General features: G+C 56.6%; 2 protein-coding genes across 6 annotated transcripts in view; one reads left to right on the top strand and one right to left on the bottom strand.

The window, feature by feature from the left end:
- Positions 1-6,375: 6,375 nt before the first annotated feature.
- CIMIP2B (ciliary microtubule inner protein 2B) lies at positions 6,376-12,492 on the top strand. The gene is made up of 6 exons (XM_087883627.1): positions 6,376-6,490; positions 7,028-7,218; positions 7,668-8,011; positions 8,452-8,563; positions 9,252-9,455; positions 10,530-12,492. The coding sequence occupies exons 1-6, from the start codon at positions 6,414-6,416 to the stop codon at positions 10,625-10,627; spliced, it is 1,026 nt and encodes a 341-aa protein (XP_087739753.1). The 5' UTR covers positions 6,376-6,413; the 3' UTR covers positions 10,628-12,492.
- RUSC2 (RUN and SH3 domain containing 2) overlaps positions 12,434-25,722 on the bottom strand; it is a 34,266-nt gene continuing 20,977 nt past the window's right edge. For 2 of the 5 annotated variants that reach the window (XM_087885431.1, XM_034441909.2), the window contains 10 exons: positions 20,429-21,190; positions 19,655-19,843; positions 19,159-19,302; positions 18,462-18,538; positions 17,705-17,879; positions 17,209-17,314; positions 15,884-15,930; positions 14,806-15,601; positions 14,126-14,284; positions 12,434-13,464 (listed from right to left, as the gene is read on the bottom strand). In XM_087885431.1, the coding sequence (XP_087741557.1) occupies positions 13,278-13,464; positions 14,126-14,284; positions 14,806-15,601; positions 15,884-15,930; positions 17,209-17,314; positions 17,705-17,879; positions 18,462-18,538; positions 19,159-19,302; positions 19,655-19,843; positions 20,429-21,190 (2,642 nt within the window). In that variant the 3' untranslated portion in view covers positions 12,434-13,277. Of the gene's footprint in view, positions 13,499-14,125; positions 14,285-14,805; positions 15,602-15,883; positions 15,931-17,208; positions 17,315-17,704; positions 17,880-18,461; positions 18,539-19,158; positions 19,303-19,654; positions 19,844-20,428; positions 21,191-25,722 lie in introns of all 5 variants that reach the window. The other 3 variants (XM_087885433.1, XM_087885432.1, XM_087885434.1) reach the window with 2 other exon arrangements.

The following is a 25,722-nucleotide window of genomic DNA, read 5'->3' on the forward strand; positions in this document are numbered from 1 at the left end:
GCCCTCCCGGGGCTGCCCAGATCGCCAGTGTGTCCCTTAGTGCGATCCAAGGTGCTGGTTGAGGCCCTGGTAGTTTAGAAAGACTGCCTTTGCCAGAAGACTCTGCCCCCCTCCCCAAGCCAACTGGAACCCCCCCCACCCCCACTCCAATCCCGAGGAGCAACTGGACGGCCATAAAGGAATATGGAGATGAGAAGGAGGTCTGCTCTGGCAGCTTCCGGCACCTTTCCTTGCGCCGCCCACCCCACCCTGCCCATTTCTTTCTGGGGCTTGCCCTCTCTGGGTTCCTCCCAAGGCTCCCCATCTTCCCACCTGCTGCTCCAGTGGGACAAGAAGAGGGGCGGTTTTGCATTCCCACTTTAACCATCTTCTGACTTAGATTCAGTGGCGACGGCAGCCACCTCCCTTGCCTCATTGCGGTGTTACCTCAGTGCTGCTCCTGGGCAAGTGGGCAGCTGTGGAAACTGAAGGGGTCGATAAACCAGCCATGACGTTTCTAGAGTGGATCTCTCCATAACTAGCCTGCAATCGGTCGGTCCCTCCTTCCACGTCATCTCCCCACCCGTAACTGCCCCCCTTTCCTGAAACCTCTCTCCTCTCGCCCCCTAAAATCTTGCTCTCTTGGTGCAACCACCTCGTCCTTCATGTGCCCAATTTACCAGCTGAGTCTGTTCTCACTGTTCAACTTTGCTCACGTTTCCCCTGCCATATCTTCCCACTCCCCCCCCTCTTCAGAGCCCTTCTTGTTGTTGTTTCTGTTGGTTTAATATTTTTTACAAATAATCCAGATTCTTAGCTGACATCATCTGCGTGCAGGTTAAATTGCCAAATAAAATAAAACAAAATACCAAAGGATTCATGACCCCAAATACACACAATATTCTTTAATGCCAAGTCCAGCATTTAATTTTATTGGTTAATTCACACTTTCCATCGTTTGCCTTCCATGTCTCTGTCATCACCTGATGAGCCATAAATATTGACCATGGCTGCCTATTGTAATCAAGGCTCAGTTATTAGTAAGATTACAAACAGAATAACCTTCCAGAGTTGGAAGGAACCTTGGAGGTCTTCTAGTCCAACCCTCTGCTCAAGCAGGAGACCCTACACCATTTTGGACAAATGGCTGTCCAATTTCTTCTTAAAACCCTTCAGTGTTGTAGCACCCACACCTTCTGGAGGCAAGTAGTTCCCCTGGTTAACAGTCCTCACTGTCAGGAAATTTCTCCTTAGTTCCAGGTTGCTTCTCTCCTTGATTGGTTTCCATCCGTTGCTTCTTGTCCTGCCCTCAGGGGCTTCGGAGAATAGATTGACTTCCTCTTCTTTGGGGCAGAGTAAGAAGGTCGAGGTTGGTCATACCTGTGCTTGGTCATACCTGTGCTTGGTCATACCTGTGTCACATACCGCAGGCCCAGTAGGGGAAGTTCCAGTCTGTTTTAACAAGTTTCACAAGTGCAACCAAAGCAGAATTTTATCAAGTACAAGTAATCCTCGACTTACAACCTGTTGCTTAGTGACCATTTGAAGTTTCAATAAACCTACCTAGGGATGCTTAATGACCTGGATTCGGTCTGGTGGCCGAATCTCCTCCCTGCAATCACATGGCCACATTTTGGCTGCTCAGCAACCAGGTTGCATTTATGGCTATTGCCAAAGTCCTCTACAATCACACGACCACAGTTTTATGATGGTTTTGCCAAAGCCCAGCATTTACTTCTGGTTTTCAGCAAAACTGCACCCATAGTGACCCATTGGATCGTGGCATTTGCTTATCAGCTGCCCCCAAAAAGGACATACAATCGGGTTGACCACAGGACTGACCTGTTTAATGCCATCATGAGTTACTACATTCTCCATCACAGGTGTAACTTGAGGACTGCCTGAACACCCCTCGGTCCCATACAAGCTAGGATGTCCGGCATAGCCATTCCTTTCCAAGGCAACAGCCTGCTGCCTAAAACCCCGAAACCAAGAAGAAATGGAGGGCCCCGACACCTATTTGGAAGGTGCTGGGGGGTCTTAGACATTGCTGGAATCTGGACATGGAAGGGTAGCAGAACCCAACAGAAGGGAGGGATCAAAGAGGGCCCAACCTCCTCGCAGCCACTCCTCCCCTCCCCCTCCCCCTGGGGGAGCTCCTGAATGGGGGAGTCCCAGGAGGGTGACTTTGGGGCCCAAGGAGAAAGCGCCCCCCCCTTCAAATACATATGTATTGTGGGATGTCTATTCTGCTTGGTCTCTTTGCGAACTCCAGATTGTGTGTAGTACATGAGGATGGGTCTTTCTGTCTTCCCGGGTCTTGGCCCCACCCCCACCCCTCTCTTGTGGACGGAAGGAGGCTCTGCTTGCTCCTCTCCATCTTCAGAGAAAATTGGAACATCGGCAACTGTTGGCCTGATGGATCCTTTCTCCCCGCTGTCTTAGGTTACCTTCTAGATATTACCTGTAAGGTCAGCAGTGGCTGTTTCCACAAGCGTAGCCATCCCCTACGGCCACTACAAGGGACATGAACCGAAACTCCTGCAGCTGAATGTGAAGCGCAGCAGAAAGAGGAGCTTCTAGAAACAAGGGGTGTCAAATATCCCCCCCCCGCTGCCCCCACATCCTGGCTTGGAAGGAGGACCAGACATTCATCTGGGTCAAATTCAGCTTCTTGGCTTCAGGTTTCTGGGGTCAAGGAGCAAAAGGACTCTCTCCTTCCGTTTCCCTCCAGGTAGACATTTTGAGGTCTCTGTCTTTGCACAGTCAATTGAATAACTTGTCTTCTGTGTGGCAATTTCAAACTTCAGGAGGTTTCTTTCTAAAAATGAGCTGGATCAAACTGAGATCAGATGTCAGAATAAAATGAAATTAGGCCGAAGGGTAAGCTGAAGCACACGATGGAAGAGGATTATCCCTGGGCTAATCAATCATTTAGAGGTGGCTCAGTGAAAACCTCAGCTCCAAGTGCGATGGCTTGGTTAGAAAGGCAGGTGTGGTGCCTGTCGTCCTCCGGACAGGTGCTGCAAATAAACCTGCACAGGTCTCAGTACCTTCATTCATCTGAAGCAGCTCCTCTGGGGCCCAGGGCTTCAGTGGGTCAATGAACCACCCCTAGAATTGTCCTTGGTCCAGTCAGACAACCTCAAGGGGATGATGGGTTAAATTAGACCTCCAGTCAGTCCCCTCGGGAGAACCCCAAAGGTGAGTTGGTGGGCTGGTCTTCCTACAATCCTCCAAGAAAAAGAAGGGAAACAAGGCTACGGCTACCCAACGGAGCAGCTCAGCCAGACTCTTTTCGGCAGCCCCGGCTGGACACAGTAGCTCTGCTCAGGGCATCCCCAGCCGGCCTTTGTCCAGGGTGAATGTCCATCAACGGTCTCTGCTCAAGCTGCTTGGGAAGCAGAGTCGAGGACCCTTTGGGGATGGGAGGAGGGGACACGAGCAGGGCAGACCCCCTGGCTGCTATGGCTGCACTGGGTCAAGGGCCCCATGAGTGTCACCCAAGCCAGGAGCTCCAGCTGCTCAAAGGGAGGGGCTGCTACCCCCTGCTGGGCTCCAGGCGCCTGGCACAGTCAATGTGTTCCTCGCAGTGACCGGCAACTCCGGAGGGTCCTTTGGGCCTGTTGTTTGCCTGGATCGCCTTGCCCCTCGAGCAATGCTCCTCTTCAGTGGGAGTGTCTCTGCAGGCAGCCTCTGGCCTCCCACCTGCAGGAACAGGTCAGTCCTTCGAGGGGGGAGGGGCAGGCCAGGAAGAGGCTGCTCAGAAATCCTGGGATCTGCCTTTTGATCTGGGATCCAGAAACAGAATCTGGGAAGCCAGGCAGTGCTTTCCTCCCCTCTTGTTCTAAAGAGAGCTGCATGGTTCCTCCGATGCCACTCCCTTCCTAGACTCGATCCATGTTTTGCCCGCCGGGCCTTCCTACCTCCTCCAAGGTCATCTCTGTGCATGAGCCAACTTGCCCCTGGACACCGGTTGCTGCCTTCCTTATCCCTGGGCAAATACTCCCATTGTCTCCTCCATCTCAAGCAGATAATCCTACAGAAAGCCTCCGTCTCAGAAGGCAGATTGGAGCCAAACAGGGACATTTCATCAGGGAAGCGTTAGCCAAAGAGCTCACAGTAGGAAGGCTGGGGCAGACCCCCAAACTGTGGCTGAGGCAGGTTGGGGACCCTCTCCTGTGCCACCTGCTATGGGGCAGAATCCTTGGCTGTGGTCTGCCTGGGAGGCCTCCCCAACCGGCCTGCCTGTGACCCTGGAGGTGGGTGGGGAGGAAGCCCAGGTGGCTCTGGGAGGGGCCTGGCCATGGCACAGGCCAGGCTTTGGGTTGCTGGGGGATAAACTAGGTAGAATGTGTGAACATCAGGCTAGAACTGTCTGGAGAAGCCCCCATCCCCACTGAGGCCAAGGACTCCTAAGCCTTCCTTGAACCCCCTCGCAGAGCATGGGATGGAGGCCACCCGGCATCAATCTCTGGGGTTGCCCAAGAATCAGGTGCAAGGGCTTGGCCAAGGATCCTGCCAGGGAGCGGATGGCACAGGAGACAATCCCCAACCCATCAGACACACCCAGCCCGCCACCTCATTGAAGGGCCTCTGGTCACAGCACGCATTCCAGGAGGATCTTCACTTGGGGATTAGGGCTAACAGAGGATTTAAAATGGGGCAACCTCTCCATTCTTGCTCAGCCAGGATTTCATAACACGTGCCAGGACTGTCCGTCCATCCATCATTTCTGGATCCAGGGATCGAAGCCACCACCCAATTGCTCATCTCCCATTCCCCACCCACCCACCCCTGCCCAGGTCTTCCCCTGCTTGTCACCCCAAAAATGTTTTTCCCTCTAGTTCTTTCTCCTCAGTAGCCCAACAAACATAGCTAAGAGCCCATCAGCTGGGACTGAGCTCACATGGCTGCTGCTAATCCTCTGCTAACCCCCTGCCCCAATTCTCTCAATCGCCCCCCACCCCCTTCCTTCCATTGTGGCCTCCCTCTCCAGTCGCTTGTGTCCCCTCCCCAGCCGTTGTTCTCTGACCTCCTCCCCACCAAAGCGACCTCTCTCACTCCACCAATCATCACTGCTGCCCCCCCCCCATCAGCCAAGAGGCCTTTCCAGCCCAGAAGAAACGGGGCGGCCCCTTTCTTTGATCAGGGTTTCCTTTTCTGGGGTTTGTTTGCCAAGTGTTGAATGCCTCTCTCGGGCATGGCCAGGGGCCCCGCTTCTCCAAACAATGCACCCTTCCGGGGCAGCCCTTCCCTGGAGCCTGAGAGGAAGCAGAGGGGCCCAGCTGAGAGAGGCCACTGGAGAACCTGCCTCAGACCATGGGCTGGAGGCCAAGAAGGCCTCCGGATCTCACCCTTGTCTGGAGGTGTTAGGGGGCACAGCAGCAGGAATGCTGGGGAAATCCCTCTGCAGTGAAGGCCTGCAGAGGGCTTCGGAGGGCTTCGTGTGCCTCCTGATGGACCAGGGAACTGTCTCCAAATCATGCTTTCTAGGCAGGCAAAGCAAGACTTCTTTCTCTGATGACCTCATCATGTGTTTGTGCGGGGTGGGGGGTGGGGGGGCGGTGTCTCTTTGATATCCCTGTGGTTGCAACACCCCATGGAGAACCCCCTGCCTGGACATCCAAAAGCCAGTTGGTAATGCTTCAAAGCAAAACAGGAATCTGTGGCAGAAGGAACTGAGGAAGGCTGAAGGCAGGGGAGGGGGATTCTGAAAGAGGAAGGGGCACAGAGGCTTCTTGGGCACTTCGTTTACCAGCCTTCACTCTCCTCCACCCGCTGCCCCCTTCAAGGCTTGGGAAGCTTATCTCTGCCTGGATGGGAGGGGGGATGCCTCCCTCTGGGGGAGGCTTTGGCTAAGCAGGAGGCTGATTTCTAGGGTCTTCTGAAGGAGAGGGGCCCAGCCCTCCTCCTGGCCCCTTTCAGCTCCCCACAAAAAGAAAGGCTCCCAAGAGGAGCCCATCTCAGCCTTGCTCCCACCTCCTCACCCACCCTGGGCCCCTTTCTCAGCTGGCCCCCACCCCCTCCCGCCTCCAGAGCTACCTTCCCTCCTGCGCCTTTCTGCCCCCAGAGCCATGCAGGCTGCTGAGCTGGAAATACAGTGGGACACTCAGCAATCTTGGCCGAGGGCAGCCCTGCCAGTCTGGCCCTTCTGGAGAAGAAGGGGCACGTTCTGAGGCGCTGGGCTGGGGGGAGAAAGGGATTTCTTTTTCTCCCGGCACTGAAGGCGGCCAAAATCTCCCTTTCCCCTCCTCTGCTGCTCCAGGCTTAGCACCTGCGCCTGGTCGCCTGCTTTTGCCCCCTGCCTGGCAAGGCTGGCGAGTGTCTGCCTGGCGACGGTTTCCCTGGGCAGCAGCTCCCATCCCAGCTCCTGCCCACAACACATACAAAACCCTTCCCAGCCAAGGCTCACGCCAGCCACTCCGAAGATCATGGCCCCGGCGGCGGCGGCGTTTGCCCCCAAACTCAGCCAGGTCCTGATGACCCCGGAGCCCCACTTCCTTCCTGGGTAAGAGCCGGCCCCTCTGCCCCCCCCCGCCCCCCTCGGGCCTGGCTCTGGCGCCTCCTCGGGGCAGAGGAGTGGCACCGAGGGGGACGAGCCCCCGGCAAGCAGGCAGGGCGCCAGTTCTTTGCCCCGCCGCCCACCTGGGGCAGACCCTGCGGAGCGACCCGGGGGTGAAGCTGAGCGTGTAAGGCCGGGGGGGGGGGGGAGAGAGCAGATTCCTGGCGTGTCACGAGCGGCGGGGGGGCTGGGCTGGCCGGGAGGAGGGCGCCCCTCTCCCTCCGCCCGCGGAAGCCGCCGCGAAGCCGCTAGAAGGCGGCGGGGACCCCGCAGCATCTTCCGGCCGGAGCCTCGGCAGCCGCCCGGGAGCCAAGAGGCCCGGCCGGGCTCTGCGCTCCGACCGGCTCTTGGGCAAGTTCAGCCGGGCCGCGGGGCTGGGCTGGGCTGGGCTGGGGGCGCAGAGCCGGGAGCGCCGAAGGGCCTGAAAGTTGACGGCGGCTTTGCGGGGGGGGGGGGTCTCCTCTTCTGCTCTTGTCCTCGCAGCTACGGCGGTTACTGTCCCCGCTACAAATTCACCCTGGGCCAGACTTACGGGAAGCTCACGTCGCAGCTGCTGGCCGCCCCCAACCGCTCTGGCCGGCTGCTCCTGCAACCCAACTGCGCCCCAAAGGAGCGGCTGGGGCCCGGCAGGAGGGCTCGGGGGAAAGGCTACAGCGGGGTCCCGGGCTATACCGGTAAGTGGCGCCGGGAGGTGGGCTCTCCTCCGACTGAGAGGGCCAGGAGGCTCAGCTGAAGAATGGGGGGAGGGCGGCTGAAAAGACATTCCTCGGCCCCTTGCAGGAGGCAGGGGTTTGGGGGGTGGGGGGCTGGACTCAACAAAGCAAAGCAAGGCAAAGGGGGGAGGAAAAGGTTGTATTGGGAGTCCTAGTGGAGGGCTGCCTAGACATAGCCTCCCCCTACCATTTTTGAGCACCCTTTAGCTACCCCCTTGCAGATGGGGCCAGAGCTCCCAGTGCCAGCAAGCCAGTCCTCCCTCTATATCTCAGAGAAGGTGGGAAAGGGGCACCAGCTGTGCCAGTGGCACTGCTTGGAGCAGAGAACCTGGGTATCGATTCCTTGCTGAGCCCAGAGCCTTCCTGGGGTCCCACTTCGCCTTCTTCCAGCTTCCTCTGTCTCCTGGCAGGATTTGTCCCCAGGGCACAGCACCACTTTGCCAAGACCTATGGAGAAATATGCAGGCAGGCCTGGCTGGAGTTTGCACCCAAGCAGGAGCCGGGGGCCCGGGGACGGGGCCAGGGCCAAGCCGGGGAGGTGACCGAAGCTCCCCGGCTGGAAAGCAGAGTAAGTGGCAGGCAGGGCAGCTGGGAGCCATGGGGTGAGGATGGGGACTGGGGGCTTCCAGAGCATCTCCTGGAGAAGGACTGGATCCCCTCACTGAGGGTCTCTCCTCCAGCCCCATCCTCAAGGGGGAAAGGTTCGTGGCACACCCGCCCTTTCCAGAGGAGGCTTGGGGCAGAAAGAGAGACATAAAGGGGCACAGCCTGAGCTCTGCTGCTCCCCCCCCCACAACTTGTGCAAATGAGGGCTTCCCCTCTCCTCCACATCCCAGCACAGAGGCTCCCCAACTGGGTCATGGCTTGAGGAGGGGTGCACAGGGGTAGGGCCCCAGTTTTCCACTCTCATAGCATCCCACTATGGGTCAAAAGCTTCTTCCCCTCCCTCCACCCCCCCTTCCCTGATGCCTTTTGTGTCCCTCTGCATGGGGGTCCCCAGAGCAACAATGAAAACTGAAGAGACCTCTGTTAGGAGCCACCTCCGATCTTGCAAGCCGTCAGGTGGGGGGTCACAGGGTGCGGGTCTTCTGGGCCCCTTCTTGGGGCCCTTTGCCTTCTCTGCCGGATGCTGCTTCACTGAGAGGAGCTGCAAGAGCCTCCAGGGACTCACCACCAACTCTGCTCTGCTCCTAGCGTCTCCCTGCCCTGCCCATGGCTGAGACTGACGCTGCTGCTGCTGCCGCCGCCCCCCTGGCCTTCTGGCCCCCAGGAACGCCCCTTGCGTTGGAGAGAACCTTTGTTTCAGGTCAGGCTCCAGAGGACTTGGGACCCCCGAGGGGAAGAGGGAGCAAGCGTGTCCCAGAGAGCAAGGGAGATTCTCCCTCGGTCTCACAGGCTGAAATGCCCTTCCCACCAGCGCAGAAGAGACCCACCTCTGTGCCCCTTAGGGCTCCCCAGCCTCTTCTTCTGGCGTGGCACCAGCTGCGGTTTCCCTCTTCCTTGCTGCCACAGCGTACTGAGAGCCAGGGCCTGCTTGGCAGTGAGCCACGAGTCTCAGGGCCCTGCTTGCTAGAGCCAGGGGCTTGGGGTGCCAGGGTTTGGAGCTCTGCAGGCAGAGAAGTCAAAGGCAGCCTGGGAGCAAAGGGGAGACCCAAGTGGAGGGAGAGGGAATCCGGAGGCACCACTTACTTTAGTGTATTTACTTAGAGGCAATGTGTGGAAATGCACTAGCTTGCCTTCTGAGAAAGAGGGGTCCTCATTACCATGAACCATGGGGGGTCCAGCTGTGTGTGTTTTGGGGCTCAAAAACGAGAGGGACTCTTCCGTCTAGGGGAGCTGACACCTGGCACCGACAGTTTCACACACACCTGACTGGCTGGAACCTTCACCAATTGGTCGATGCCGAGCAGGGACTGCCCACCTGCAGGAGGGAGGGGCTGGGCTCCCTTGCAAGAGGGTCCTGAGGGTTTAAACTCCCCGACTCTGTCCCACAGGCTTCACTGGCTTTGTGCCTCGCCTCCAGTTCCTGATTGGAGCAAGCTACCCCATTCTTGCCCACCGGGCAATGGTGGAGTTTGATGAGATGCTGCACAAAACGGGGCAGGACTCTTCACAGAGGAGGGATGCCCTCCCGCCCCTGGCCAAGACGTACCCCACAGACCGGGGCCTCCTGCCCCACTACAGAGGCTATGTGCCAGGTGAGTGCTTTGCCCCCACTTACCTCTCCCCGTGTCCCTTGGATCATACCACCCCGCCAAGCCCTGCATGGCCTCCCAGCACTGGAGGTGGGTTGTTCGTTGTGCCTCTGATGCCAAACATGAGAACTGCCAGGGGTGGCAAGCATTCAGAGTCCAGCTGCCCATCTCCCACTCTGTGCCCCTGGAATGAAGCCACACTTGTGCCACAACTGGCCAGGCAGAAACTCCAGGGCTCGGCCTCCACCCTTGGGGCCCCCTTCTGAGGGGTCTCTTCCACAGCCATCTTGAGAGGCCCACAAAGAAGATCCCTGAAAAAAGGGATCAAAATCCACCTTTGCACAGATTCCTACCAGCCCAGCTGCAGAGGGAGCCAGGGATTCTCTGGGAGGATCCCTTGAGCTGCCGGCAGGCACCGAACAGGCAGTCTAGCTGTGGGTTGGGGGCCCTGAGGCACGCAGCCCACTCACTCGCTCAGGTGGGATAACAGTCACTAATCCAGTGAAACCGTCTCACCAATGGGCTGGGGAGCCCAGTGCCACATCAACCAGAGGCTGCCCTCTCGGAGGACGGAGGGTCCTTGCCTTGAGGCTACAGAAGGGGCCAGGGTCCACAGGCCCCTGCAGGCCCACTATGGCTGACCAGCTCAGCAGCTCCTTCTCTGGAGGGCAGGGAGAGCCTTGCTTTTCAGACGGCCCTCCCCCACTCAGTTCTTTGCCTCAGAGGCCTTCGGACGGTCCAGTTTTGATTGACTGTTCATAAAATGCTGCTAAGCGGGCAGGGGTCACTTAACCCAGAGCCCCTAGACTGGAGGTATCCAACCTTGGCAGCTTTAAGGCTTGTGGTCTTCAACTCCCAGAAGTCCAGGCCACGGGTCTTAAAGTTGCCAAGGTTGGACACTCCTGGACTCAGATGGACACAGCTGCAGCTCACACAGTTATGCCAACCGGCCAGTTTCCTTCAGAGGCCCCCTACCTCCTTCAGGGATTCCCTTGCAGACCCCGGGCATTGATGACATTAACTGCAGCTGTGGATTTGCCCATGACGGTCACCTCTTCCCCCTCTCTCTCAACCCAGGTTACAAGTTCCAATTCGGCCACACCTACGGCCACCTCACCTGCAACGCCCTGGGCCAAACCACCCTGGAGAAGCAGGTGCTGGACGTCACGCAGTAGGGGAATCCGTGGCTCCCTCGCCAGCACCTCTTTCAGCCCACCTCGCCGTCCTGGGCGGGCTGTGGCCGTGTAAGGCAGGCCGTGGGGGTGCCGGTGCCAGACGCTTCCCAGATTTCTGGGCCTCTTGAGCTGCCAGTCTTCAGATCCATGGCAATCCGAAAGACACAGAGTTCCCAGGAGCCCCACTGGCCTAGTTGGGAGAGGCAATCTCCCTGGGGTCCCCCATGGGGGGAGGGGCTGCGGCTGCTTCTGAGCCTGTTGGTAAAATGCAGAAGGGAACCTCTGGAGTCCTGGGGGCTCCACTCTACACAGCAGGTGGAAGTGCTTTTTATTTTTTAATTTGATTTATATGCTGCCCTTCTCTGGAGACTCAGGGCGGCTTGCAATGCGCTAAGCAATAGCCTTCATACTTTTGTATATTTATACAAAGTCAGCTTATTGCCCCCACAATCTGGGTCCTCAATTTGCCTACCTTAGAAAGGATGGAAGGCTGAGTCAACCTTGAGCCTGGGGAGATTCGAACTTGCAGTAATTGCAGGCAGCTGAATGTTAATAACAGGCTATTAGTCTGCTGCGCCACCAGGCTCTTCAGTGGAGGCCAGCTGTGCCCCCTCCCCACGAGGTATCTGTACCTGCCTTCTCTTTCCTTGGGTGGCATCTGGACACCCCCCCCCCGACATTCTGTGGCACAAAGGACGTTTCACCAGCCTGTTACAGATCCTGGCAAGACCCTCTTCCCAGGGTTAATCCTTGGCGACTGCAATCCATTATAGGCGGGGCTGCCGCCCTTGATGATAGCTGGGTCCCATTGTGGCTGCTGCACTGGGGTGCCGCGGGAGGCGACGTGTCCAAGGCGGTGCCATCCATGGGCCTACCCAGGCAGCACAGCTTCCCACCCCGGGGACGGCCGGGCCTTCAGCACGGAGGGCTTGTTGGGAGGATGGAATTCAATGGCAATTCAACCATGGCTTCCCAGGCTCTAAGCCAGAATGGTGGCACAAGAAACAAGCCAACCCACCGCAAACTGCATCATCACAACCTGTGGGGTTTGCCCCCACATCTTTGGTGGCAGCTAAGAGTGCACCATCTAAGTGCCCAGGATCAGAAGCCCAGATGCCCCTCCCTGTGGGCCCATAGCCAGTTCTGTGCCAGCCGATCACTGGCACTTTTGCCATACCTCCTGCTCTGCCCAAAGCGAGCTGCCCGTGGAGAAGAACCCTTTACAGCAGGGGTCTCCAATGGTGGCAACTTGACTTCAACTCCCAGAATTCCTCAGCCAGCCGGGGTGGTGGGCACCAAGGGGGAAAATGGGGAGCTGCTCTTCAGCTGGGCTTGGTTGAGGGGTATAAAGGCCTTTTCCCCCTCAGAAATAAGCCAAATCCAACTGGTAGATTCAGATACCCAAGCAGCCTGCTGAGTTAGATTAGGGCACATTCGATTCCAAGAGCTTGAAAAAGGAGTGAATTCAGTTGCCAAGGTGGGCCCATTAGCACACCTATCGGGGTGGGATTCTACCCTGCTGGCATTAGCTCAAGACATCCCCCCCTTCTACCGTCTGCCCCCTTTGTCCATCTGCTGGCTCATAGCCGCCCACAGCGCATTCGGGGCACATAAAGGCCAACCTGCCGCCTTTGGGCTTCTTGAATGACCCCCTCAAAAGGGTCACCAACCCAGCAAACTCCTGAATGAAGCATCAAGACAGCTCAAATTGTGTAGATGGGAGGGGGTCGGTGGGGGGACGGACAGGCAACATCTTGGCCCTGCAAAGAAGCTGGGAGGGGGGAATCACCAGACTGCCGAGGGAGCTCGTAATCAGCACCTTTTTTATTAATACGTGTCATAAATAAAGAAATAAATAAAGGCGAGACACCCTGTTCTAATGCCGGAAGTATAAATTAAAGATGGCGCCACCTTCACAACACCAGCAGGACCGACTCCTGCATTCTCATCCGGGTCCTTTTGAGGGTTAGGGTTAGGGTTAGGGTGGCGAGAGCCCCACCCAGCCCACTCCCAAATACTGACTGGCACTGCCCACTGGCTGTGGGGGGAGCCCCCTTCCTCCCCACTGGTCAGAATACAACCCAGGTTCTGACCCCTCCCACACAAAAACCTCCTCCCCATCGAGTGGCATGAGGTTCCACCGACACCACCCAAGCTGTGCCACGGGGGCCCTCTCTTGGGTGCCTTTCTGGCTTCAAAGCCTCTGCCCTCGGTAGGAGAGCTGGTCGGACACACTCTTCCCCAACTGGTCAGCTGCTCCTGCAGAGACTGGCCGCAACTGGCTCCGTCTGCATGCATGCACAGAGGCCGCATTGCTCCCACTGGCGTCTCACCTCCCCCTCCCTCCCTCCCCCTGCCCAGCATTAATACAGGTTAGCACACAGTCCCCCAAGTCTGGAGCAGGCCTTCCGGGGCCCCAGTGGCCCTTAACAGGGGCCCCATTTTCATTCGGACACGGCGTGGGTGCCACAGAGAAGAGGAAGAGGAGAGGCGCATGCACAGGAACGTTTGGCCACAGGAGGCCCCGGCAGAGGGGAGGAGCCCCCCACCTCGCCCAGGGCAGGCAAGAGAAGCTGGCTCCTTGGCTGAGTCTTGGTGAGGGGCCTGTTGGCCGGCACGGCTCTGGGCACCACCAGGCTTTGCTTGCCCATCAATAATCGGCATCCTCCAGGTGAGTGACGTACATGATGGGCACCAGCCCACTCTCTGCTCCCTCCCTGCGGCTGCAGCGGAGCCAGTCGGCGTCCACCCTGCTCAGCACCCGCAAGACGTCTCCCCTCTTGAAGCTCAGCTGCCCGGCCTCGGTGGCAATGTGGTGGCAGAGGGCCTTCACCGCCCTGGGGAAAGAGAACGTGCCAAAAGGGCTGGGAACTTCCCCACCCAGCCCTGGAGATGCAGCAAACGGCCTGCACCGTCTGCCTTCCCACCTGCCTTGGTCAAGGGTCTCAGGTTTCCCCCTAAAGCTTTTACTGCATGGACATGGCTGCCCCCAACCATCAAGAGTCTTGCTGCCTGCAGGGGAGCAGCTGCGTCCTCCTCCCTCAGCCAGAATAAAATCCACCAACCGCCCCTCCCTCCACTGTTCTCAGGTTCTCACGCACCCTGTAGGGGGTCTCTTCCGCCAAGGGCCGGCTGCTCAGGCAGCCCTCCCTGAAAATGCCTGCCGTGCCGTGCCCACCCTCTTCTGTCAGGGGACAGGCAGGACGTGGTGCCAGTCACGCCAGCCAAGAGGCAGACCAGAGAGACTGGCTGCCCACCCCACCCCACCCGATTCTCGGCAGGCTCAGGAGCAGAGCGCACAAGGGCCGGGCAGCCCCCTCCCTTCCACAGGTCTGCTGCCCGAAGGGAAAGGAGGCCAGCCTAGGACAGCCACACGCAGCGCCTCCCTGCAATGGGGTCGATGCCAGAAGGGGGCTTGTCCAAGGTCTGGCAGCCCCAGAGCAGAGCCAGGCAGCTTGGGGCCTCCCAGTAGGCCAGCTCTGGCCCCAGCACACTCACCATGGGGCACCAGGGGAGGCCCGCCCGTCCGACCGCTGACCTTCGGCTATGGGCAGCTGCTTGGGTGCCATCTCAGCCTCTCGCCACACACTGGCACCCACCGTCTGGGCCATCAGCTGGAAGATGGAGCGGTCCAAGCTCAGCCAGCCGGAGGGCAACCTGCAGAGCGGGCAGCAGTCAGGCCAGGGGAGCAGTGGGCACCACAGTTTTGCCTGGGAATGGCCAGGGCCCCCGGGTGAAGCCCCCCCCCCAGCACATCCTCTGCCAGCTGAGATGGCAGCTGCGTCCCACCCACCCCCACCCTTAGGCTCTGCCATGAGCAGCCGGGCAGCGCAGCCTCTGCTCTGGCCCAACTCAGGACACAGATGCCCACAAAGCAAACCAGGACAGCCCCAAACCGACTCTTAGTCGATGTCTCCTGTAAAAATTCTCTCTTCCGGTGGGCCACAAGGACCCCACTGCCCTGCCCCGTTCACAATTTCACAAGGGGGCATAAGAAGCCAGCCCCTTCGTGCTGCAACCCTCCTATCCCCCCCACTCCCTCCTGCTGTTAGGCAGGGAGACTCTGCCTGGAAGTCGGCCGTTCTCAGCTTATCCCATTTGGGGGTCCAGTCCAGGCCGTCCCACCCCACTCCCAAAGCAATGCTGCCAAGGCAGAGCCTGACTGCCAGGGACACTACCTGTGGGCTTGTTTGGGCTCCTTGGGCACCTGGCGGGAACCGAAGAGGTGCGCCCACTTGGGCTGGCCGCTGCTGGGGACGCGGGTGACGGGCTGCTCCTTTCCCTGGGCTGTCGCCTGGTCCTGCTCCCTGCTGCGCTTCAGCTCCGCCAGCACGGCATCTGGGGGACTGCCCATCCAGAAGGGCCGGCCCTTCTCCTTGCTTTCCTCCCCAGCTGGAGGGCCCAGCTTCCAGGGGGGCTTGGCCTCCTCGGCCGGGAGCCTCTCTCTGACTGGAGGGGCTTCTGTGGGGGGACAAGCCTCTGCGCCCTCCACCACCCCTTCCCTTGGCGGAGGGCCCTTCCCGGCCTCTGCCGACCTGGCCCCCGCCCTCTTCTTGCGCTCGTGGTGGGCGAGGCGGGCACCCTCCGGGGAGCCCTGAATGTAGACCTGGGAGCTCTGGGTGAGCTGCAGCCACCAGCTGGCCTGCCTGTCCTTCTTCAACTCCGGGGCCCCTTTGGTGGGCTCCGCTGGTCTCTCCAGGGGTGCCGGGCCCCGGGAGCCCTCGCCATGAGTGCGCATGAGCTGCAAGGTGGAGTGGGCGGAGAGCAGCAGGCCCTGCTGGCCCCGCAGGAGCTCCTTCTGCTGCTGCTGCCACCTGCCCACCTGCAGCAGGTGGTGCTCGAAGAGCAGGTCCAGGCCAAAGGGCAGAAGGGAGAGTGGCTGGAGCAGCAGCAGCAGCTCCTCCAAGAGGCCCTGGCAGGCCCCGTGCGCCAGCGGCAGGAAGCCCGTCGGCTGGTAGTGCGCCTGCAGCACATCTAGTGGGGGATAGAAGGCCACGGTCACCAGGGTCCCCCAGGCAGCAGCTCTGGGCCCCAGCCGGGCCGGCCAAAGGAGGCTCTGGGCTGCTCGGCTCCATCTACCAAACCCCCCTCGACCTCCCTGCCTTCTTTCAGAAGCTCAGGAAGGGCCCCGTTGCCTAGTGGCATGGCAGGGGTCTGTAGGTCACGAGCGGACGAGCCTCCTGAGGGCAGGGCCACTGCCTGAGCGACATCCCTGACACGGCCCACCCCCAATCCGGTCAGGAGCAAAGGACCTACCCTCGTGGTCGTAGAGGTGGTTGAACCAGAACTCCAGGGACCGGATGCTGTTGGGGGAGAAAGCAGAGAGCGGGTGAGAACGGGCAGGACCGTCCGGACAGGCATGAAGAACCATTTGGGGACACAAGCCAGGCCCTGCTGGCCACATGGTGCAATGGTAAAGCTGCTGGCCTAGGAGGTGGTGAGTTCTGGTCCCGCCTTAGGCAGGAAAGCCAGCTGGATGACTTTGGGCCAGCCCCTCTCTCTCAGCCCAGCCCACCTCACAGGGCTGTTGTTATGGGGAAAATGGGTGGCAGGACCGCTAGGTATGTTTTCAGCCTTGAATTGGACCAAAAATATATGGAAAGACAATAGCAGGATAAGAATCCAAAAACGGAATAATAATTGGCACCACAGCCTAAATTGTGTGTGCAACTGGACGCTTGCTGAAGAATAAAGAGGGTGGGGGACATGTTGGAGACAGAGTCCAATGTGGCTCTGCCTCCTTGCTTATGGAGAAAGCGTCTCGTTTCACTTTTACTGAGCAAAGCCCCTCTGAGGAATGTCAGTCCGGCCCAAGGACAGAGGTTCCTTGCTTGGGCCGCTTCTCTCAAACACGGCGCCCCGATCACCAGCGTCCGTGCGCTGCTGGCCTCCCTCACCTGGGGGTCCTGACTGCTTCCCAGTTATCCTTTCCTGCCTCTCAGCCCTGCCCATCAGTCGATGGGCGGGAGGCAGCCAAAGCGGGTGGGGGGCGGAAGAGGCAGGGGGGAGACACCCTGGAGTAGTGCAGAATCAGAGTTGGAGCAGATTGGGTCCTTTTGTCTGCCTGCCCCACATTGGTACAAAATCCGTTTTATGTTTAGGCTGAAGGGTAAAGGAGGCTCCTTCCTTCCCGGTGTCAATCTTTGCGTTCTGGCACTCTCATTGGTGGACTTTAACTCCCAGAATTCCCTAGCCAGCATGGCCAGGTTAGGTAAGAGTCAAGGCTCAAGGTTGACTCAGCCTTCCATCCTTTCTAAGGTAGGTGAAATGAGGACCCAGTTGTGGGGGCAATAAGCTGACTTTGTATAAATATACAAAAGGATGAAGGCTATTGCTGAGCACATTGTAAGCCGCCCTGAGTCTCCGGAGAAGGGCGGCATATGAATCAAATTAAAAAAAAAAAAGGATTAGGATATGGCTGGCTGGGAGTTGCCATCGCCAAGTAGCTGAGGTTGAGTAACGCGGCTTCAGGAGGACGCCTCCCTTGTGCTGCCTCTTTTCCAGGGACAAAGCAGCACACCCCACACTCCTGGCTCTCCCTGCAATGGGGAGGGGGGAGGGGGGGAAGCAGCCCTGCTTACTTGAGGAGGCCGAAGATGAAGGCGTTGAAGCGCATGCTGTGGCTGGTGAGCTCCGGGTACTGGCTGACGCGGCTGTAGAGGCTGTGCAGGACCTTCGTCGAGGGCCCTGCGGGACAGAAGGGGGCAAGGTGCCATGTCTTGGCCGCCTGTGGGTCCCCTCAGTTATGGGAGCCCCCAAGCCTTCAGGTCCAAAAGGGGCCCCCCGGAGTGCACTTCCAAGCTAGTGTTCCCCTCCTGCTGCTCCCCACTGCCTCTTTTAAGCAGCCGGAGGGGAGAGACGGATCCTCCTTTGCTGGCACTCTGGCAAACCCACCTGCTTAGCAAGGCCACAGGCGTCACCTGGACAGCCCCCACCCCCATCCTAGGCTTCTTCCTCTGGGTCAGGCCCACAAGCCAAGCAGGCGAGGGCTGATTGGTGCTGGGAAGGAGACCTGGGAGGAAGGCAGGCCGACCCTTGGGGGCCCAGGCAGGAAGGCCAGACCCCAAAGCCCCCTACCCAGCTGCGTGGAGGCCTCCACAATGCTCCAGGGGACGTTCCGTCTCTGCCCAACGATCACATCCAGCACGTAAGCCTTGAGCCCGTCACTCAGGACATCCCGGATGGCCGGACACAGGTACTTCAGGACGAGATGCCCCACATTAGGGCTCACTGAGCTGTTCCCCAGTTTGGCCTGGAGGAGAGAGGAGGGGTCAAATGGTGGGGGCCATGCCTGATCTCCCCCCCCCTCCACAGCCCTCCCAGCACCTCCCGGGTCCAAGCGTTCCCCTCCCCCCCACCTCTGCCCTGCAGAGTCTGCATTCAGCAGGCTTTGGGGTGGCGCTGCTCTTTGAAGAACCTGCCTCGGTCATATGCAGTCCAGTGGGGTAAAATCCATTGGGCTCGGCCCCGGGGATAGGAAAGCTTTCCTGGCAAGTAGGGTGGAGGTGGGGGGCAAGCTCTTGGCCCACCAAAGGTAGGCCAGATACATTTCTGCAATGCTTCTTAATTGTTACAATAACAGAATCTTGTACCCCAGAGAGTCAAGACGGGCCCACTTGAGTTTCCTCCTCACCTGCTCCTCTTTCTTGGGGCTGATCTTCCATCTTTTCCAAGGACACCCCACTTCCTGCCACCTTCAATTGTCCCAAGGTGGCAGGGGCACTGGCAGGGCCCATGAGGTGGACATACCTTAAAGGGCCATGTCAGGGAAGGCCTCTCACTAGAACAATGGAGGCACTGAAGGGAAAGGAGACCAAGAGGAAAGCCAGCTCACCTTCACTCCAGGATCCCTGCTGGTCCCAAAATGGGCCACAATGAGGTCCACGGACATGTTGATTGCCTTGACGAGACCTGGTGGGCAGAAGGAAGAGAGGAGGCTGAGCTTGCCCCTCACCTGAACAGACCCCTCGGTCCCTCCTTCCTATCCAGGACTCAAATGTACCCTACTCTCTCTCCCTCTCAAGCTGTATGTGGGGGGGCATAGGGAGTGCTGAGCAACTGAGGGACCTAAAGAACCCAATCTCCCTTTCTCCAAAGACCCCCTCCCTCCAGAAACCTTCAGATACCTACTGCAGGGGAAAAACACTGCAACCACCCCTTGTCTGCCCCACAAATTGAACATGCTCCCCACGCCTAACATTTGTGGGGGCTTAAATGCGGAAACAGCTGGGGGGGGGTCAGAGCCTCCTCTCCTGACCACATCAGATTCCTACTCTGCTTGAGGGTCCCATCCCCCCAAGCCCCCTCAGAAAATGGTTCTGCTCCGGGCAATGACCCTCCAGCCCGGCTGCCAAGGTTGGAGGGCGCCAGAGCCCAAGGGGAGCTGAGCCTTCCTCACTGCCCTCCATCCTCTACCTCTGCAAGCAGCAGCTGCTGAGGAGCCCCTCCTCCGCACCCCTAGCACCTATGGAAGAAACCTTGGAAGAGTGCAAGTGCCGGGGGGCCCTCCCCCGCCCACCCCCCAGACCGACCCTTCTTCTGCAGCAGATCGACGGAGACGGACTCAGTGTTGCCATCAGGGGAGAGGCAGAACTCGGCCGGCGGCTTCTCGGCCAAGGAGAAACAGTCAGGGAAGAAGTCAGGGAAGCTTTGCTGCGGCTCTTTCACCGCCGGTCCTGCAAGACACGGGGTGGAGGGGGGAGAAAGGGGGGATATGGCACACCCACCTGGTTACTTGATTGGGCTCTGGGGCTGCCCGAACAGTCTCTGGGCGGCTGAGACTGTTGAAAGCAATACCCAGTTTCAAGAAACATAAATCACATCCGTGATACCTCTGACCCCAGAGAGACCCCAGGCCAGGCTGGGGAAGAGACCAAATGGAGGGCAGAGGGCACTGCAGCCCCCACTTCTGGGGAACCGTGATTCAAGTCCACAGCCCCCATGGCCTCTGGACCCCTTAGAAGCCTTTCCTTGGGCCGACTGGCCAAGGGGAGCCGGGGAGGGGAGCCTGCAACAGCCAAGGCGCACCGTGGAGTCTGGGTCCAGAGTGGCCCACCGGCATCTCCAGCAGAGGGTTCCTCCAGGGCGGCTTGTTCTCCAGCTGCTTCCAGTCCAGGTGGCCAGTCAGCCCTGCCAGGTCCGAGACGCGGTCCAGCCCCAAGGGGTTCCTCCGCCGGTACTCCCGCCACTTCAGGGCTTGCAGAGAGAGGTGGTTGGCTGTGGCCGCAACCGGCCGGTCGGGGGAGGGGGAGGGAAGCCGAGGGCAGAGAAGCCAAACCAGAGGAGGAGACAGAGACAGGCGGCCATGAGCAGCAACTCAGCAGCAGCAGCATTTGAGCCGGGGAGACCAACCCCCCACATGCACAGGCGCAACCTGGCCAGCGCCTTGTGATGTAGGCAAGATGGGGGGGATGAAGGAGGCCCTGAGGTCAGACTGCCTGCCTGCCTACCAGAGGCCTCTCACCCCCTCCCCCACTTTGCCTTGGGTGAAAGGGCGATTCAGGGGACAAATGGGGCGTCACTCAGAATCAGGCATGTGGAGCCCTCCCCTCTTGGCACTGCCTAAGACGGCCAGAGAGGCAGAGGGCCTGGAGGCTACTTCAGGGCTCCCTAGGAATAGGGCTGGTCATCTAAATGTTCATGGCTGTGAACTGGTGAACTTTCCGGTGCCCTTAAACCCTCAACTACAAGAGGCAGAATGGAAATACCCCCCCCCCCAAGTTATTTACCTGTAGGACGGACGGACACACACGCACATTCTGGGCATGCAAAGTTAAGCCTTTCCCTGCAATGCCCACCTACCATTGAGGGGCCGGGGGATGCCAACGCCCAAGGAGCTGAAGCTGGCAGCTTCGCTGCCCCCTATCTTCCACTGGGGTTCACTGTGGCTCTCCGCTCTGGCCAGGCTCCAGCCACCAGACAACAACGGCAGGAGGGAACCAACGGGGAGCCGATCCTTGGCCAGTGGTGCAGGGGGGCCTGGGGGTTCCTCCTTCTTGGCCACCGGTGAGGGGCTCTCATTCTGATTGTGCAGGACACCGGCCCCTGGATGCCCCTGGGTGGCACAGCTGCCAGCAGCTGGAGAAGCTTTGGTGCTGGGCAGGAGGTTGGCAGAGACTGGACAGGACTTGCTGCGGGGAGGCTGCGTCTCCGGGGTGGGTGAGCAGGAGGAGGACTCCCCGCTTTGGAAGAAAGGCACGTTGTTGCGCACCGGAGAGTAACTGCCCAGCGGGGACAGGCGAGTGGTCTCCGGCCCCGGCCCCCTCTTGGCATGGCCGTCACCTAGGGAAACCGCCCCATCGGCAGAACGCTGGCCTTGTCCCACAGGCCCCTCGGCAGAGGTGGAGGATTGGGAAGCCGAGGAGGGCGGTCGACTGGCTGGGCGAGCAGCAGTGGCGGCTGAGAGGCTGTAGAGCTGGGAGAGACTGGAGGCCAAATGGCTGTGCAGGGCCCGGCCTTTCGCCGGCTTGGGAAAGTGGTGCTGGAAGACGAAGGGCTGGATGGGCAAGGTGGTGGGGCGCTGGTCCTTGCTGTAGCGTACCACTTTGCCATCCGCTGCGCCACCTGCGGAAGGGAAGGAGAGCAGAGGTTGCACTGCCCAACGAATGCGGCACAGCTGAGCCCAGCCCTCTGCATGGCTTGGCCTGATGGGTTGGTGTTCTTGGATGGTGGGGGCACAGGAGGAAAGGCAGACCACCCCATGCAGACCAGCAGGTTACGTACTCCCTAAGGCCTCTTCCCCAGACCCTGCCAGGTAGGGGGACCCTGGTTGGTTATTCCCCAGCATGACCAAGTTGGCACAACCCGCTTAGCCAGCTCAGGATGCGGGGGGGTGGGGGGTGGGAAGACTGGCTTAATCTGTGCCCAAACCAGAATTTTGATTCAGAAGGATAGTTCAGGGCTTGGGGGGGGGTCCCTCAAAATCCCCTTTTGGTGTTTCTCAAGACTGGGCAGGGCCATCCCTTCCATCTCTCTTCCTAGAGAGGCTTGCCCACCAACCATCTGCCAGGCTCTCTTCCCCTCTTAGTGTCAGGAGGACATGGGGAGGCATACTCAGCAAACAGGGTGCCAAGGTGCTTTCCGCTGCCACAAGTCAAGCAGGTTGACAAGAGAAGCCTTGATTTCAGAGCCCCTCCCATTCCCCAACCTCTTCCAAGTTCTAAGGCCTAAGACTGTGCATTAAGAGTGGCGTTTCTTCATTGGAGATCTCTGCATTTGCCCTGTTACCTTTCATCATTTTAGTTCACTTCTCCACCCTAATAAAACTGCTTTGAGTTTTCATTCTGCGGCCCAGGATGTCAGTTTTTCCATCCAAATTCAAACAATTCATTTTAAAATAAATCAAAACTATAGACACTTTTCTGAACTTCCCCTATCTTTCAAAATTTAGACTTGTGCTTACTAATTTTTTATCCTGTTCTCAGAGAAGAAACCTTCAGAGGCCTCCTGCCCACACAATGATTCCAGCCCTTTTCCAGTGTCAAATTTTTCAACTTTCAATTTCCAAACATCAGGGGTGCTCAAAAGTGGTGACATGCCTTGGGGAATGTAAAGATATTTTGGTTACTTTAACATAATGTAGATGTGTTTGGTAAGAAACTACATTAGAATAGAATAGAATCACAGAGTTGGACGGTTGGACCTTGGAGGTCTTCTAGTCCAACCCCCTGACTAGGCAGGAAACCCTACACTACTTCAGACAAATGGTTATCCAACATCTTCTTAAAAATTTCCAGTGTTGGAGCATTCACAACTTCTGCAGGCAAGTTGTTCCACTTATTAATTGTTCTGTCAGGAAATTTCTCAGAACATAAATATCATAACTTTTTAACATTTTGTTTGTTTCATTTCCCAGGTTCAGCTATCTTTCTCTTTTTGTTAAACATTACTTTGTCTGAGAGTGTTAATACTGCTGGCCTCGTTTCCTGTGTGTGTTTTAATTGATCTTTTGATAATTGTGTGATAATTGATAATTGTAATGGCTTTTAAAAAAGAACAAGGCTGAGAACATTCACTCATATGAGCAACTTAATTGGGACTGGCAGAGACTTGTTGCTGCCTGAATTCCCAACATAGAGAGACATTCTCAGATACGACCTCCTGTTAAGAGAACAAAACAGTGATGATGCTAGAAACTGCCCAGCAGCCAGTCTTGCAAAAGGCATATATCCAAAAGTGCTTGAAAAGTGGGAACAAGCAAATAGTTCTTTTGTGACCCCTGTTGACAATCTTGAACAAGATCCAAGAGAGCTGGGATCGTGCCAAAAACATAACTCTTGGTAGAGGAAAGCTAGATGTCAAAGAGACTTTCATTGTGAAATTTGACAAACTGTTTGACATCCTCAACTGCAAGTGTCAAATTGTTCTGTGTGCTGAATTTGGCTGCCCTGCTGGCTGCAAAAAAAGAAGCTCACATTAGCTGTACCTGCCCTAGGAGATGAAGTTACCATTGAAGGAACTTGTTTACGTTAAATGTCAGAGGGACAAGATTGGTTCTTTTGGATCACATCAGATTGTTTTGCCAGATGTGCCTGAAAAGAAACAACCAGGCAAAAGGCAAAAGCGGCAAGACGATGAGAGACAGAGGCTTGCTAAATAGAAGCAGAGAAGTATTCCAGACATTTCGATACTGACAAATGAAGTAATTATCTCTTATGATGAAAATGAAGGACAGACGACATGATGAAGATGAAGAGGAATGTGATGAAAGTTATGAAGAGGCCTTAGACCAGGGGTGTCAAACTCGCAGCGTCACTTTGTCGTCATGTGACATATTGTGACTTTTTTCCCCTTTGCTAAACCAGGGGTAGGCGTGGCTAGCATGTGACGCATCTGGCCCACGGGCCGCCACTTTGGCACCCCTGCCTTAGACCAAACAGATGTGCCCTCTACTTCAAAAGAAAAGACAGAATACAGAAGATTAGAAATAACAAATGCCACTATGCAGAGCATAAGATACGGGGTTGGTCTACGTGCCACTGCTGCCATTACCACAGCCACCTTCGTAGCTGCTGGCTTGATCACCAAAGAAGACGAGAGACTTGTAGTTGACCACAATAAAGTCAAGAGAGCCCAAGAAAAAAAAAAATGAAGTCCCTAGATCAAGAATATGATGAGCTCTGTAAAAAGGGCGAAATAGAATGCTGCTGCTTCAAAGATAGATGAAACTAAAGTTATGCTGAAAGCAAACAATTCAGACCAGCAATTCCCCAGTACCATCAAAGAAGAACATTACTCTGTGTGCAGTGAGCCGGGTGGAAGATTCCCTTCAGAGAAAGACTCAAAAACAGGAAAACCTGCTCAAGTGATTGCAGATAATCTGATGTACTTCGTGAAGAAGAAAGGCATTGACAAAAGCTTGAAGGCCTTTGGAGGAGATTATATTAATAGTGGCTGGGAAAGTAGTACCATGCACTGGGTAGAGGTCAAGCTTGACCAGAAGTTGATCTGGTTGGTGTGTGCACTCCACATGAATGAGTTGCCCCTAGGACACTTAATCACAAAATTAGATGGGAAGATCTTGTCTAACAACAATTGGGCAGGTAAAATTGGCAACGCCAGACATTGCAACAGAACTTGAGACTGATCCTTCATTCACCAGAGTTTCAATTGGTGAGCCTCTCATTTCACTGAGCAACAGTATTGTAAAGGATCTCTCTACTGATCAAGCGTATGGATGTAGGATCCCACAGGAGAACTTCTCACAGATCTGGCTCTTCTGGATATTGGCCCCGTAAGCCATTTACGCTAGTTCACAACTACAAATAGGATTTATCGAAAATGGGTTTCAAAACATGGCTTTAATGACAAAACTCCCCAAAACTTAAGAGTGATAGTGGAATACATCGTTGGTATGTACTACTCCTGCTGGTTCAAGATCAAAGTAAAACATCCTTGGATTGAAGGCTCGCATTATGTGTTGTTCCAGCTGCAGCAAGTCAGACTGCCAAAGAAGGCTGTAGTCAAGGCTGTTTTGCCAACCATTCAGTGCTCAGCATGGTACTTTTTCAGTGAAACAATATTCCAGACACTCTTGTTTTCAGATGACATTCAAGAGAGGAGAGCTGGTGTGGACAAGACCATTGACTTGAGGAGTGCTGGGAGATTTTTCTCTACGTGCAAGAGAAACACCTTTCATCAACGCCAGAGCATCCACTCTGCTGGAGCTGATTGACGGGTCTGAAGGTGTATATGAGCCACCTTTGACGTGCAAACTCACTGAAGCAGAAATAAAGAAGTTCATTGACGAACCAATGCAAGTACCACAGTGGCCCTGTCATGCCCAATCAATAGACAGATGTGTCAAACAGGTCAAAGAAACAGCAAGCAGAGTGTATCGACATGAGAAATGTGAGGGTTATACCAGAGCCCAAGAAGCAAGTCGGCGGCTGATGTCGAAGAACGAATCAAAACAAGACTTGATGAAACTCACTTAAACATTTTTGTAACTCAGATAATTGCTTTCTGATGTTAGTTTATGGTTGCATGGATTATTTTTTTGTTTAGTTAGATAAGATTCATGCAGAAAGTTAATTTTTGTAGCACAAGGTGTAATTTTGAGAAGATAAAGTTAACAGTATTTGTGGGATATAATGATCAGACATGGATTTACCATACCAAGCTAAACATTGTGCAATTGCAAAAATAATAGCAGATTTGAATTCTTGATGTAAAAATACATATTTTTAGAACCCCTCACTGGAAAAAAATTGCAAAAATTAATTTTCACCCCATTAAATGACATACCTTACATGGCTGCAGAGCATCTCTTTGTCCAGCTGGTCCTTAAGGACAACCAGCGGTCACAGTTGTGGCCATGGGGACTCACTGTGCTGCCCACAAAGCTCACAACAGCTGTCTATGCTTTCCTGTTCCATCCTGTCCCTGACAGGCCCTAGGCAGACATAAAGGGGTGATGGCCGAGCAGGGGCTGGATTGCAAACCCCGGAAAAGTGCTGCGGCTGGACTGGGCTTGGAGACCAAGCACAGGCTGTCCTCTCCAGACTGTCCCAAGACACCAAAGAAGGTGCATCTTGCAGTTCAGGAGCATTTGGCCAGGGTGGGATGGTGGCTGAGGGGTGCAGTGGGATACCGAG

This window comes from Pantherophis guttatus, chromosome 2 (assembly GCF_059756535.1).
Source record: "Pantherophis guttatus breed Tessera chromosome 2, ASM5975653v1, whole genome shotgun sequence".
Taxonomy (NCBI): domain Eukaryota; kingdom Metazoa; phylum Chordata; class Lepidosauria; order Squamata; family Colubridae; genus Pantherophis; species Pantherophis guttatus.